Source organism: Hemicordylus capensis, chromosome 8, assembly GCF_027244095.1.
Source record: "Hemicordylus capensis ecotype Gifberg chromosome 8, rHemCap1.1.pri, whole genome shotgun sequence".
NCBI lineage: Eukaryota > Metazoa > Chordata > Lepidosauria > Squamata > Cordylidae > Hemicordylus > Hemicordylus capensis.
In genome coordinates, this window is record NC_069664.1 from 18071167 (window position 1) to 18086899 (window position 15733).

At 43.1% G+C, this 15733-nt stretch overlaps 1 protein-coding gene across 2 annotated transcripts in view; it reads right to left on the reverse strand.

Annotated features, from left to right (window-relative positions):
• The window catches only part of DBNL (drebrin like), a 32633-nt gene that overhangs the window by 5191 nt on the left and 11709 nt on the right, over window positions 1-15733 (reverse strand). The window contains exons 6-12 of one of the 2 annotated variants that reach the window (XM_053269045.1): window positions 14132-14209; window positions 11478-11629; window positions 7990-8044; window positions 7469-7543; window positions 5145-5250; window positions 4197-4346; window positions 1424-1545 (exon numbers count right to left, since the gene is read on the reverse strand). In XM_053269045.1, coding sequence (XP_053125020.1) covers window positions 1424-1545; window positions 4197-4346; window positions 5145-5250; window positions 7469-7543; window positions 7990-8044; window positions 11478-11629; window positions 14132-14209 — 738 coding nt within the window. The remainder of the gene's footprint in view (window positions 1-1423; window positions 1546-4196; window positions 4347-5144; window positions 5251-7468; window positions 7544-7989; window positions 8045-11477; window positions 11630-14131; window positions 14210-15733) is intronic. The other variant, XM_053269046.1, reaches the window with a different exon arrangement.

The following is a 15733-nucleotide window of genomic DNA, read 5'->3' on the forward strand; positions in this document are numbered from 1 at the left end:
TACAGTAGGAAAGAAAATCATTGAAAATCAATAAATTGACCAATCCGCTTCATATTAAATACACAGAGCTCTTCCACCCTGCCCTACATCTGCGCTCAATATCAAAGCCCTATGCCAAGCCATTCCAGGAGAACTAAAGGGTGGGGCAAAGGGGTGCTTTACCCTCTTTTTATGAAGGCAGAATCCTCACATGGGGATGGAATGATGGCCCAAGGAGTGGGGGCTTAATTTACAGACGTTTTTGTAATTTTCTGCCACAAAACAAGCCACTTATAGAACTTTTATATTTTTAGAAAAAATTCAAAAGTTTGTTAAAAACCCACAGATTGTCCAACCAACTTCAAATTAAATATACAGAGCTCTTTGAACCTGCCCTACATCTGTGCCCAATATCAAAGCCCTATAGCAAGCCAATCCATAAATATATGGAGGGGCAAGATAAACACAAAGGGAAATCCCATACCTTCCATTGCTGGTTCTGAGGAGGAGGAAGGCACAGGCTCAACACACAAGGGCATGGCAGAGGGTGTGCACAGTGCTCTGGCAGGCAGCCAGCACTGGCTGCTCTGCCTCTTTTCTTCTCTGCTGCCTGTAGGCAGCTGCTAGCCCGCACTGGAGAGCTTCAGGGGGGCCAGCAGAGAGGCCTCTGGAAGCCCCACCCACCCACACAGTTGATAGTTGGGTGAGGGCAGCTATAGCTAGCAGCCTGCCAAACCACGCAGGGAGACTTTCAATGGCAGGCAAGCCTCCCAATCCTGGCCAGCCCCATGCTGCCGGCACACAGAGCACAGGAGGTGGCATCTCAGAGCCCGCGGCAGCTGCAGGGCATGGAGACAGGTGCAGGGCCTGCAGGAGCGCAGGGCTGGGGGCAATTGCCCTGATCACTCCGCCATAAAGACGGCCCTGTTTGCAGGGATCTGTTAACATCTTGCTGCTATAAATCCAAAATACTGGCCAGGAACAAACCAAGACTGAAAGAGCCAGGATAATTGTTAATACAAATAAGGCCTAAAATGATCTAAATATGTTAGAGAAATATGCTTCAAACAATTCTCATTCATAGTCTGAATTCTTTAAAGTTTCTTATATGATACCTCAACATCCCCTGCTAACTTGGCAAGAGGCACCTTTTAACGTAGTGATTCTCTTTATTTAGCAGGGGGAGAGTAACTGGCCCCAGCACAGGACCTCCAGTGACTGTTGCTGGTGTCTATCTTAGGTTTCTTTTTAGAATGTGAGCCCTTTGGGGACAGGGATCCATCTTATTTGTTTGTTATTTCTCTGTGTAAACTGCCCTGAGCCATTTCTGGAAGGGCGGTATAGAAATCGAATAAGTACATTTAAAAAACCCAAACATGGCAGCCAAGTCAGTCCCCGCAGCTAACACACACAGTAAGGGGGGGTCATACCTAGAGAGACTCACCTGAGGGGGCTCATCATACAGAACCCGTGGGCTAGGGGGCTCTTCATACACAGCTTCTTGTTCTGCCTCTGGCTGGTAGACAGGAGCGCTGGGTTTGTAACTGTCCTGCCTAACAGAATCAGCTGGAAAAAGAAGAAGACACTTCTGTTCTGTAATTTCTTCCAATCTGAATCATCCTGATCTTCACTGAAGGGTGCTGGAAACATCACACACTACACACAACCTCAAAGACAGCTGGCAAGACGAAAGCAGGGGTCTCCGTGTTTTGGAAACGAATGCCGACTAACCTTCTGGTAGGAAGTCTATTCAAATCAGATGGATGGGTTCCATTAAAGCAGTGATCTTCCCGGTTGTTGTTTTTAAGCAGGGGGCCCTTTAACAAACGCACAATATGAGAGCCATTTTCCACTGTGCTGACCACCACACAGTACTGCACTTTTCTCAGTGCTGGGAGGGCCCTTTAAGCAAGATGAGGCCCTCTCTTAAGAGCTCTATGGGGAAAGCTCTGGGAAGGGCTACCCTTCCCGGCACTCTGGGCACACCTTTCAACATGGCACAGGGGATCAAGAGGACTCAGTTTCTCTTAAAGTTTCTCTAGCAGTTTCCTCAGTGCTAGGCAAAGTGTAGCACAACACAGTGAAAATGGTCGTCTCCGTACGGTGCCAGGGGGACAATGCAGAATTTTTTTTTTACTTTGGCTGAAGTTTCACACAGGCTGTATGACTAATCAGACAGGGAGCTGCACTTAGGGGTGATGGAGGCCCCCACTGACCCCCACGACTTGCAATGAAGAACACTGCATTAGAGGACAGGGCAACAGCCCAACCCAACATCCATCCATTAAGCACAGAAGTAAGGCTTCTCCCATTTGCTTAGAGCAATCAAAAGACATAATTTCTTAGGCCTAAAGGGCACCTGCTTTTAAGGCGGGATGCAACTTAACAACCAGCCTAGCGATATACAGTTTCACCATATAGCCACACTTTGCTGCATCCTAGTAACCCATGACCTATTCCTGTCCATTTGCCCCATCTCTGACAAGTAATTAAGCAGAGCTCTCTTTAGCTTGTAAACCTGCAAGCAGTGAATTCTACAGCATCTAGTAATGGTAAGTGCCTTATAATTAAAGTGCGATGATTGTGACAGGCTATTGCCCTTAAAGTGTGTATATTTTGTAGTATGGCCATTCTTGCAGTGGTCCCCTCTCCCCTGAATACATGGCAGGTCTGACCCTTAATACAAGGGTATGCAGAGTCAATTAGTGAAATGTGAACAGGCAGGAGTCACCAGATCAGGGCTCTCTTTGGTCAGCATCCCTCTTTGCCGAACCTCTCTACTCAGCATATGAGCCTTTCCAGGCATTTCCAGCTGTTATATCCCTTTCTTGCTCTCTACTTCCGGTCAGGCAAAACATCCTTACTTACTATCCTGTATCTGGCTACCTACTACTAATCTTATGAATGTTGCCCGTTTTCTGAATTAGCCCAGGAATAGTAAGCTGTGATTCCAAGGCTTTGAAGGAACACAAACTGTCACCCTTTCCTACAGCAAGAGATAAAGATCTACATACAGCGGTCTAGGACGCATTCAATGCAGCACACATAGCAGACAATATTCCACAACGCAGACATATATAAATAATGCAGAGACAGATCACAGAGGAAAAAACAAGGGACCACTCAGTCTCTTCAGAGAAGGAAAGGATTCTAATCCCATAATCAAGAGGGCCTGGGGAGACCTTATCAGAGTGAACTTGGATCCCTGACATCAGAATAGCTGGTGACAAAAGAACACTCTCCAGACCAATGGGGGCTTCCTTTCTATGCAACCATGAAAGGGTCAAGAACCCTCACCTGTACTGAATCTGGCAAGGTCTAGCTGCTGCCAAATGATGCATGCAAATAGCCTTGGCAGTAGCAGGAGGGAGGGAGGGAGAGTCATAAATAAAGGGGCAGTCTAGGAGGAGATTGCGTATCTCTTTGGAAAGGGATGCAGAATATGTTGCAGTACAAGGAGTGAGCAACTAAATAGTCTCAAGCAAAAGCATCCTTCCTGGACAAAGTGCAAAGCTGAGTAGAAAGGAATCTATATCATACTTAAGTATCTCGTGATGGGCTACCAGCAAGGGAGATTTGACAAGCTATGCAGTAAAAATTAAAACTAACACATAGGAAGGGGAATATGGGGCGGGGTGGATGGGTTTTAAAGTTCATTTTTCATATTTGTATCCTACTTGGTATATGTATCTCTAGGCAGTTTATATAAAATTAAACAAAACAAACATTAAAAACAGGCAGCAATAAAACAATTTAAAACTTTAAACTAGAAGTTATAAGAAGCAACAAGTATGTCCTTAAGAATTTTTTTGAAGTTGGCCAGGGAAGGGGAAGCTCTTATTCTGTCTGGGAGTGCATTCTAAAGCCGCAGGGCAGTTATAGAGAAGGCTCCATTCTGAGTCACCAAACTGGCTGCTGGCAACTACAACCAGACCTCTCCTGATGATCTCAATAGGTAGCAGGGTCACTTCTGCTACTATTGAGGAAGGCAATAGTAGTAGAAAGCAAAGTGCTTTAAGGGTACACCTATCTATAGAAACATAGCTTTAAAACAGTACAGGAGAGGCACGTAATTATGTGGGTTATGGAGTCTTTCAGGACAGGGGCTGATTTTCCCCTCTATGACTATGGGCTAACACAAGAACACCTTCAATTATTTAAAACAGCCTATGGTATTTGAGGCACTGAAAACATAAGCCCTCTCATAACATGTTTACCAAGTTCAGGAGCAGGAGAGACTGGAGGTGTATCGTGTACAGACGAATGAACAACAGGAGGAGGGTGAACATCTTGCACAGCAGTGTGGACAGGAGAGACTGGGGTCTCTGCTTGACTGTTCTCCTGTAGGAAAGGGCTCCGTAATTTGCCTAGGGAGGGAGGCAAATCAACAGAAAACGCCAAATGGTGAGATACATAAAAAGTTTTTGCCATTCACTCAGCAGGCCTTGGACAGATTAACTCAACTATTACCTCCATGACAATACGTTTAAAATGCTCTTGCAGAGACATTTTAAGGGTGACTGAAGTGACAAAGCCTGCAGGCTGAGCCTTAGGGGCAGGATGAATTATTTATTTGCAAACTTGCAGTGCACCCATGGACTCAATTCAGACCATGGTTTGCACTAACTATAGTTTAGAAAAGGCCTGCTCAACTTAGGCCCCCCCAGCTGTTTTTGGACTGCAACTCCCACAATCCTCGGCCACAGTAGCCAATATCCAGGGATTATGGAAGTTGTAGATCAATATCTGCAGGAGGGCCGAAGCTGAGCAGCCCTGGTTTAGAATGTGGTCTATTCACCACTCCCAGTGCTATGGTATAGTGGCATCTGGAAGGAAAGCACAGGCTATAACTATGGTTTGTAGGTTAAGACATCACAACCAATACAAACTATGGTTTGCAAACCCACTTAAAACCACGTTTAAAAAAAAAAAAATCCAGCTTGCTGGCCAATCACGAACCATAGTTTGTCAAGTCACATATCTAAATAGTTTAGCGTGATGTCTGAATTGAGCCAACGTGCTGCTGTTTTCACATAGAGTTGTCAGAACATCATTCAGATAATATGGCCAATTAGAAAGTATCCATGCTGAGAAATTATGATATTGAATTAATAATAATAATAATAATAATAATATCCAGGCTTTTCTGGCCCCATTTAAGGTACCTGGCTGCGAATTGACAGCTGGTGCTTCTGTGGACATGGACCTCTCCTTTTGTTTGAAGATGTCACGGGGATTCACTGATCTTTGTGATATCAGTGATGCCGCTTCCTGTGGGGAGAGAAAGACACACTGAATCCTGCCAAAATACAGTGGCTAATATGATGTGCAGCACTATGGCTCTGTAATGCTGTGTCCTGGGGCTGCAGGTACCCCCAACACTGTTCAGAAGCAGCAGATGCAGAAGTGTTTCCAAAGATTTCCCAATTTGCAACAATTGGGGAATTTGTGGAAATGCTTCTTCTGCAACCGCTGCGCCTGAATGACATGAATGCTGCTTCCAGCAGCTTCAAGGCACAGCATTATGGAGCCATAACAGTGCACATCATGTCAGCCAGAAATCAGGGAGCAACCTAGGAATAAATACCAGTGCTGCATAGAGGGAGAAGTCAGGGCTGCTAATATCTTACTGTTCTTCTAGATCACCAACAACATATTCACCCGGAAAAAGCCAAGACATGAATGTGTATTAGAAAAGCTCTCTTCAGTTCTTTGACTGTAACAGCGTGCACGTAAGTGCTATAACTTCCACACATTATTTTGCCTAACTGCCTGGACAAAATCATCTGTTACCCTGGAGCAAAAACAAATGTTCATGCATTAGGGTTAAGGCCTGCTTCTACAGTGGTGTAACACCTATGCTGGAACTGCAAACAGATATGAATTATCTGAGGTAAGCAATGCATCCTATCTGCTTTCAGGAAGACTGCATAAATGGAAGATCAAGGCTTGAGAGAAATAATCTCTACATGTAAGGACTTTATCTGCAACACAGTAGTCCTTTGTATTCTCTGCAACTATGTTCACGATTGAGAATCCAAGGATTAATGAAGGAACAATCTGGATTTTGCCATTTGTAGGTGATAGTATCTAAACCCAACTATTATATGGGGAAGAAGAAAGATCCACTAGTCATATAAAATGAAATGACTTATCAAATGGAAGAAGACTCATGAATCCATTGACACCAGGATACAGCTAGTGATAGAAGACGCAACTCATGCAGTTCAAGAATCCCAAGGTAAGATAGTATGTCCACAAGAAAATCAGAGCATGCATAGAAGGGTTTCCAAGAAGTTGCCCCACTGAAACCACACAGTAGGATCACGAAGAAAGCACAGGAAGTTACCAGGAGCCACACATGCAACAGGGCAAGTTTGAGAGAGTGAGTTCATCCACAATGATGAAGACAAGATCCATGCAAGAAGAATCAACCACGACTGCCACCAAAGGAAAAGACCAATTCTCTGTCACGGTAACCAAAGAGCAGTGCAGGCACAAAATCTTAGTGGGCGTTCAACTGGCAAGATTATGAGAGCCACATGACCAGAGGATAGTTTTACTAATTCATTTGGGACCTTTATGCTACTGAGTGCTAAACTCCAAAGAATGTATACATGTAAGTATTAGGAGTGTTGTTTGTATTTGGAGTGATTGTGTTGTTGAACAATAATTACTTGTACAATATTCTCAGATCCAAGGCCATACTTGATTACACAGACATCCTGTTATTTAGGACAAGTCATGCATGCCCACAAGGTTTTAAAAAATGGGTACAATAAGCTATGCCTGCTCAAGAGCAGAACCGATGTCTTGGTCAGAGAAGCTTGGTAAAGGTACTCAATATGCATGCCAGTCAAAAACCCACTGCAAGTTTTGGAGGGTACAAAGATGGAAATGTGCACGATGGAAAATGATGTGAGGGACTCTTCTTCCATGATCCGAAATGCTGAGAAAGGACTGGTGTTATACTTCACCAGAAGAGAGACTGTAAAACTGAGCATAGAAAATATAATACTGGAAAGAGAAGAAAATGTCTGCATGTTTATCATATGAGTGTTCAGATACAGACACACGGGAAGCTATTGTTTGCACCTATGCATAACAGAAAAATTATGCATAACAGTTGCGAACAGGCTGACAGATTTATTGGCTCAAATGACCAAGTCTGAAAGTAAGATTAAATGCCTATACGGATCACCAGGATATCGAAACTGATAATGGATTTTGAGAAAAAGTCTGCACACTTTCTTGTTAATGCACTATATTTACAAATTAGAATTTATCTGGCCAATGCAGAACTTTTATAGCTTCACCAGAACTATAAAGAAGATATTATCACTGCTTTGGATATGTATGCACTGATAAACAGTGTGAAGGGAATGTATTCATAGACACAGACCGTATCCAATGCTCAGGAATTAAAGCCATGGTTGCTAGTGGCTAACTGAGAAAGAAGCAAAACTCTCCGGAAGCTTCTCCCATGTACCTGAGCTTTCTCCACAGACTCACTCCTCCTTCGGAAACCCTTCTGCATCTTGCTGTGCTCTTCTTCCTGTTCTTTCTGCAACATAAGATCACTCCCTTACACTTACAGCAAGGTCAAGGCAGAGGCCGTCTGTGTTTCTGCACCCTGCGAGATGGAACCGACTGTAGTGAAATGAAAATCTAGGGTTTGGTAGAGAAGTAGAAGGGTCAACCTTTGCTTTTGCCCATTTGCTCAGTCATGCAGGCTACCTAAGAGAATGGTCAACACACAAATGCTACCACGGAGTCAGCCTTTTTTGTTACACCGAGAAGTACAAGAGGCCTAGCTAGGTCTTGTAGACAAATAAGAAGCTTTCACAGATCCACTGTTTTACTAAGGGGTCGCCGAACTTGCCTACAAGTCTGAGGGGACTCCATGCTGTTCCAGGCCATCCTAGCAGACAAGAAAGTACCTCTAACGTTCAGAAGTCTTTTTAAAAGGACACTCGGATCAACAGGAAACGTGACGATTTCAAACCTCACCCATTGTTGTTTCTCTTTGTCCCTTGAGTCAGTTTCCTGTTGTTGCTGGAATTTCCTGTAGATTAAAAAGACACATGAAGCTGTGGCTACACAGAACTTTTGCCAACTAGGCCCTAAAATCTGAAATACAGTCTGGTTCAGACGTAATGCTAAACCATGGTTTAGTGCTACATGAATGAATTTAATGAAGTCATGAGTTCATGTGTGTCAGAGAGTGAACACTTTGCTTTCACTTTAAAAACAAACTGCAGTTCCACTTTACACAAACTCAGAGAACTGTGGTTATCATGGCTTATTCTGAGAACTGAGAACTACAGTTTGTTCTTAAATCAAAGTGGAAGCTTCCTTTCTCCTCCTCCAGCACAAGGAAGAGGGGAGGGGGCACCTGAGCCCATAACTGTCTTAGGCTCCTAGACGCAGCACCAATCTACAGTTTAGCATTACATCTGAAATAGGCCATATTCTGTTCATTAAAATAGCCTGACTCTTCCATGCCTTTAAAAAAAAAAAAAGGCAGCAAGAGTTTCCACCCACCTCTTCTATGTCCAAAAATATAAGTCAGAGCCAGGACAGTAAACAGCAGTTTCAAATTAGATTCTTAGGGCAACACTGAGGTCATACATGGCCCCTCAATCTCTGAAGCAATAGGTCTGAGAGTGAGCATTTTCCTATAGTTTTCACTGCTGAGACATGAGCCACATTCAGTTTAACCTACTTTCTGTCCCACCCACCCCGCTTTTGATGCTGCTTGGCAACACAGTCCTGGGGGTCAGGGCAGTTCTCCTGCATTCACCACAGGTTATTCCTCTGGGGGTGTGACAAGGGCAAGTACTCTATTTTTGGCGGGCAGACTTATTGTGAGATGCTGTTCTGCTGTCGCTTGTTTTACTTATTTTGGCTTTATTCTTGTATGGTTTTAATCTGTTGTAAGATGACCTGGAGATCATTTGCTCAAAAGGTGGGGATAGACATGTTTAAAGTAGAAAAATGGCTCCTATTCCCAAAAGAAAATACATGCATATCTGCACAGCTGAGCATGTGAAGGTTCAAGTCAGGTTCAAATTTCCCCATCAGTTATGAAATTCATTGGGTCATTCTCAGCCTAACCAACTGTACAGGGTTGCTGAAAGATTAAAATACTGCCCCGAATTCCTGGAAGGAAAGGCTGCAAACAAATTTAATACGCATCTCTTGACAAAAAAATAAGAGTATGTGGAACTTTCCTTCTTTTTAATTCCAGAAGAAAAAGGATGATTGATTTTGTATATGAATCTAAAATTCATTCCTCCACTTTACATATATAGGATTTGCGATTGTTGGAACAGAGAGAGATTGCTACAAACAAATGGAGAGGGGAAAACAAAAACAGAAGGAAAAAGCAGGTGACATTTCTGAAATCAAGTACCTAATGAAGAACGGCTTGGGTAGCACGGATATGTATATCAAATACTAAGATAGGCAACAGGAAAGACATGACAGTATCTGTGCTTTGGCGTAAACCTTTGCTCAGAGGGCTCTACATAGGAACATAGGCAGCTGCCATGTACCGAGTCAGACCATTGGGCCCTCTAGCTCAGTACTGCCGACACAAACTGGCAGTGGCTTCGCCAAGGTTGCAGGCAGGAGTCTCTCTCAGCCCTATCCTAGAGACGCTGCCAGGGAGGGAACTTGGAACCATCTGCATGCAGGTGCTCTTGCCAGAGCAGCCCCATCCTCATGTAGTCTCCCATCCAAATGCAACCAGGGTGGACCCTGCTTGGCAAAGGAGACAATTCATGCTTACTACCACAAGACCAGCTCTCCTCCCACCTCCCTCTTATTTGTAAGCTCTGCTGGATAGAGCTCCTCCTTCCTTAGGTGCAAAAGGGTTGTTCGTTAAGGAAGCAGATCTACTCTGAAGGAAGCATAGGATTTTTGGGTGTCCAGAAAAACAGAGGAGACAAACCCTGAGATTAATCAAGGAAAATAACTTCATTCACATATGGCTCCCTTTCTTCCCCTGTGTTAACAGTGGCTTCATTTGTCCCCCTCCACCTAACTTTCATAAGAACTTTTGGAGTGATGTACTTAGTCATAGCAAAATTAAAAACTGGTTTTACAACCCTTCCATCCCCTCCCCCTTTTCTTTTTATACAAGCAACAACTCCTCAGGTAGGATGTTTGTAAGTTTGCTGTACTGTTGATGTATTCATATTTTCCTTATCTGATTACATACTTGTAAAAAAACTTTTAATAAAAATGATTATTAGAAAAATGGTTTGGGGTTTCAGACTGCCTCCCTAGTGCTGTTGGCCCCCTAGACAAGGAGAAGTGAGTGGAAGCAGAGAATTTCACAGGTGAAGGTTCCTGGCAATTGACCTTGGAAAGATCGAACTACTTAAGGAACATCTTTCTCCATCTGCAAATTTCCAATACATTTACCAGGCAGGATCCCAGCAGAACCCCAACACCACATACTAATGTCAGATTACAATATGTATCAGTAGCACCTTAGCTAAATTTAGTATTTGCCCAGAGCAGATTCTAATTTCAAAGTGCGAACTCCTTATCCCTACAAATACAAGGTTGAGGCTAGATGTATGCTCCAGGTAGATTATGAAGAAATTAGGTATACACGTCTGCTTTTATAGTCATAGGGAAGCCACATGACAAAGAGATGGGTGTGGGCTGTTGCGCTAGTGGCTTCCTGTGAATCTGAAACAACTGCATTCACAGGAAACACACTTGAACAAATTAAAAAAAGCTTACTCGGGTTCATAGATCAAATGTATGCCTCATTATTTGGGGCTTCCTGTATGGGTTGAGACAGAGGAAGGGGAACAACAGAGTGAGGTCAGAGACACTTGTGCTGAATGTGGGGTGGGGAATTTGCCACATAATTCCTGCATACCAAAGACTCATATCTTGCAAGGCAGAACTGCGAACCTGAAGGTGGATGGTTCCACTAGTCGAGGTACTAAGAGAGCGCTAATGAACATAGACATTTTCGTGCTGCTTTCACAGAGATGTAGTGGTAGTTCCGTAAAAAATATTAGGAACATAGGAAGCTGCCATATACTGAGTTAGACCATTGGTCTATCGAGGTTGGTATTGTCTTCACAGACTGGCAGCGGCTTCTCCAAGGTTGCAGGCAGGAATCTCTCTTAGCACTATCTTGGAGAAGCCAGGGGGGCAGTGTGTGCCTTAAAAACTGTGAACATACATTTTAAACAGGCACAAGCATGTCATTCTTCCATCCTAGGAGGATCAAGTACATGTCCTAGAATTCTTCTAAGCTTTGCTTCCTATGTGCAAATGGCGATATTTTTATAGGGTTCAGAAGCATCATACAGCATTCATATGAACACAGTTCAAGAGCCTAGTTCCAGACCTCTGTTGCTTCCTCATTTTAATACAAGAATTAGAGAGCGCAAGAGACTGAAGGTGTGCTTGCTAAACTGAGGTAACATTAACAATGCTTCCATGGGGGGGGGGAGGAATTTACTCACTTCTGTGCATCAATCTCATTGGCTCGCTCCTTAAATCTTCGCTCACGTAAAGTTGCTTCCTGCAATTCCCGGTCTCGGCGCTCTTTCTCCAAACGCTGCCGCTCTTCCTCTGCTTTTCTCTTCTCCTCTAGCCGGCGATTCTCCTCATCTTTCTTAAATAGAGTAAACGCAGGAAGTTTGAATCATATTTTGTGGAAGAAAATGTACTTTATAAGAATATCTGTATACCATTTTTCAACAAGAAGTTCACAAGTCAGTGAATTTATTTATTACACTTCTATAGCGCCCTATCCAAAGGCTCTGGGCAGTGCACAACAAGTAAAATACAACAACAAACTAGTAAGTAAGCAACAAACACCATTTAAAACAATATATAAAAACAATTTTAAAACCATTTAGAGCCATTTAAAAACCAATTAAAATACTTAAAAACACTTTAAAAACCATGGAAGGCCAGGCCAAACAAGTAAGTTTTTAGGGCTCTCTTAAAGGCCAACAACGAGCCTAAATTACAGATATCTGCTGGGAGTGAATTCCATAGACCAGGAGCAGCTACAGAGAAGGCCCAGCTCAAAGTCGCCACCAGATGTACCAGTGGTAACTGGAGACGGACCTTTCAGGATGACCTCAACATATGATGGGGATCATACAGAAGAAGGCGCTCTCTAAAGTAACCCGGACCTAAGCCATTTAAGCCTTTAAAGGTGATAACCAACACTCTGTATTTTTATTTAAATTTATTTATTTAACATTTTAATACCGCCCAAATCACAAGTTCTATGGCCGGTTTACAAGACAATAAAAACAACCACTAAAAAGATCAACACATTTCAACAATTAAAACTAAAACGTTAAAACTATTAAAAACACAATTAAAACAATATCTGATTAAAACCCTGGGTGAACAAATGCGTCCTGACTGCCTTTTAAAAAGTTGTAAGAGAGCCAATGCAGCTGTTTGAGAACGGGCATAATATGGTCTCTCTGGGTTGCCCCAGAGACTAGTCTAGCTGCCGCATCTTGAATCAACTGAAGTTTCCAAACTATGTACAAAGACAGCCCCACGTAAAATGCATTGCAATAGTCAAGCCTGGAGGTTACCAGCTGATGCACCACTGTTTTGAGAACATTCTCTTCAAGGAATGGACCAAGTTGTCGATTCAGTCAAAGCTGACGGAAAGCGCTCCTTGCCATTGCCTCCACCTGGGATACCAGGGTGAGGCCTGGATCCAAGAGCACTCTCAGGCTGCGCACCTGTTCCTTCTGAGGGAGTAACCCCTCCAGCACAGGAAGATCTAACTCATCCCTCAAATTCTGACCCCCCACAATGAGTACCTCCGTTTTGCTTGGATTCAGTTTCAATTTGTTATCCCTCATCCAGCCCATAGGAAGGCATTTAGGGAACAAATGCCATTTCCTGATGATGATGAAGAGGAGAAATAGATTTGGGTGTCATCAGTATATTGACGACACCTTGCACCAAGTCTCCTGATGGCCTCACCCAGTGGCTTCATGTAGATGCTAAAAAGCATTGGTGGAAGAATGTAGTCCTGAAGGACTCCATCTAATGGCTCCCGTTTGGAAGAGGAACTGTCACCAAGCTCCACCATCTGGAATCTGCCTGAGCGATAAGAGCAGAACCATTGCCAAGCAGTGCCCCCTATCCCCAACTCCCTCGGGCGATTCAGAAGGATACCATAGTCAATGGTATCGAACGCCGCTGGGAGAACCAACAGAGTCATACCCCCTCTGTCGATTCCCTGCTAAAGGTCATCCATCAAGCCGACCAAGGACATCTCCACCCCACAGCCTGCTCTAAAGCCAGTTTGAAATGGGTCTAGATAATCGGTTTCCTCCAAAACTGTCTGGAGCTGGTTAGCCACCACTCTCTCAATCACCCTGGCCAACCATGGGAGATTGGAGACCGGCCTATTAACTATCCATTGCTGAGGGATGTAGGGAAGGCTTCAAACAAGGAGACATCCTACCCTCCCTCAGCGATGAGTTAATGATATTAACTAGGCCATCTCCAACAATTTCCCAGCTAGACAGAAGCAGCCAAGTTGGGCAAGGATCCAGAGAGCAAGTGGTAGGTCACAATGCCCCAAGCAGGGATGAGAAAAGTATCCCTGTTCCAAAACAGCTAATAAAAAGAAATACAGGGGCAACAGAAATACCAGCAATAGCCACTGGGAGGAAACAGGGATCCAGTGCCACCATCAGAGCACTGATGACACAACCTATTTTCCACATACACACCAAGCCCCTTTGCAACAATTAGTCCAGGATCTGGCAGATTCCAGGTGCCAGGGAGCCATGGCACCTAGAAATATTTTCTTTGTCCCAGGCAGCCCTGTTTCTGTTCTAAGTATGGCATGTTACTTGAAAAGGGGATAGAGAGAAGCTTATTCCACCACGCCCCAATGTCCATCCCTAAATCCAGACTTTTTTCAAGTGTCTGGCTCCTACATTTCTAGGCTGCACCTAGATCCAAAGATGTGAATTCGTCACAAACACATGAGTCTTTTCTACAGGCTTGAAGCTAGTAGTTTTTGCTCTACAAACTAAAAAGATGAAGAGAAAGATCTGCAAGACCATCTTAGCAAAAACCAAGCACCTGAAATACACGACATTTACTTGAATTAAATACATACCTCTGCTTTCGCCCAGAAGCTATCTTTACTGACTCTCTTGATCTCAGACATGGCATTTGTTTTCTGGTAGACAGAGCCCTGTGTGTAAAAAGAAGCATACAGCTTGAAACATTGTTGATTTAATTACTATTAACAGTTATATAAATGCCAGAAAGCTGGTAACCTAGACCACACTTCTTGAAATTCCTTACACCGAACTGAATAGATGTGAACAAAATGCTTGTTATTGTACTCAACCCGTTACTCAGGCAATTCAACTGAGGCAAGTCCCAAACTCTGCTAGGGTCTAATGCAAAGAGGTTAGAGAAATACATTAAGTCAATTTGTAGCTGTGCAACTGTGAGCCCAGCTTTGCTGGCAAGTACCTGCAACTTACAAGACCATACAACATTTTATTAGCCTGCCTATTTACATGGGTGTCACAGGATGATTTGAAAGGCAAGTCTGGAAAGCTACACACTCGGAAGTGGGGGGAAACTTACTGTAAATGAAAGGCTGACAGCATAACTGATGCTCAAAGACGTATTTCAGATAAGAAGTGGAGGGAATGTAGTCAAATCTTTGGATACCATGTTGGGAAAATGAGAGGGAGAAATTTGTTGAACAGGAAAGAACAGGAGTGGATTTCACACTGAGAGAGAGAGTAGGAGGTCAGCAAAGAATTTGAAAGGAAATCCCTTCATAAAGGAAAGGAGGAGGGATTAAAATGAAATCCCTACGTAAAGGAAATACAAGAGGAAGTATTTCACTAATCAACGAAGAGGAAGAAAAAGAAAGAACACAGAAAGCAGAGAGTCAGCAGCATTAAGAATGAAGACATGCAGGAGGCTGTGCTGGTCCATTGGGGGGGGGGAGAATCCAAAAAGGTTCAGTAACATAATTCCATACTAGGATGAATTAAAAATCACACAGCAAAAGGACAAATCCTTTCAGTTTTGTATTTGAAACAGTCCTTCCCCCCCCCTTAAAAATAAATGGGGGGGCAGATGCTTAAAAAGATTAGATAAGGACCTTTGTTAGCAAAGGCACCCTGGCCCTTACAGCATGGCAAGTACCTGCACCAACTACTTAAACTTCTATTTCCTTTTTGCAAATGTTTACCAAATTTCAACATCTCTTCTCCATCACTTTCACCTTCTCTCTGCAGCAGTTTCTTCCAGCAAGCAAAAGGAACCCCATTCACCTGTCCTATTAAGAGCATCTCCTTCTCTGCTTGCTTTTAGGAAGAACCTCAAGACCTACCTCTTTTCCCAGGCTTTTAACTGAAATTTTAAAATATTTAATGTTTTTATCTTTTGAGATTGCTTTTGCTTTCTTTGTTTTGTGAATTTTAACTGTTTTGTATAGTTTTACATTTGTTATGATTTAACTTTGTATGTCACCTAGTATCAGGTGGTATAGAAATATAGCAACTTTCTATCTATCTAAAACAAGAAATCAAATAGATGTTGTTTCATAAAATACATTTGGGAATGAGTCCCAAATGCATATTAGGCAAGCTTTGCAATTTCAATTAATGTTTTTCAGCTGATTATTCCTATGAAGTGTGCAAGAAGATACACATACGTTTTGATTTGTAAATGGAGGGTGGTGGTGATGATA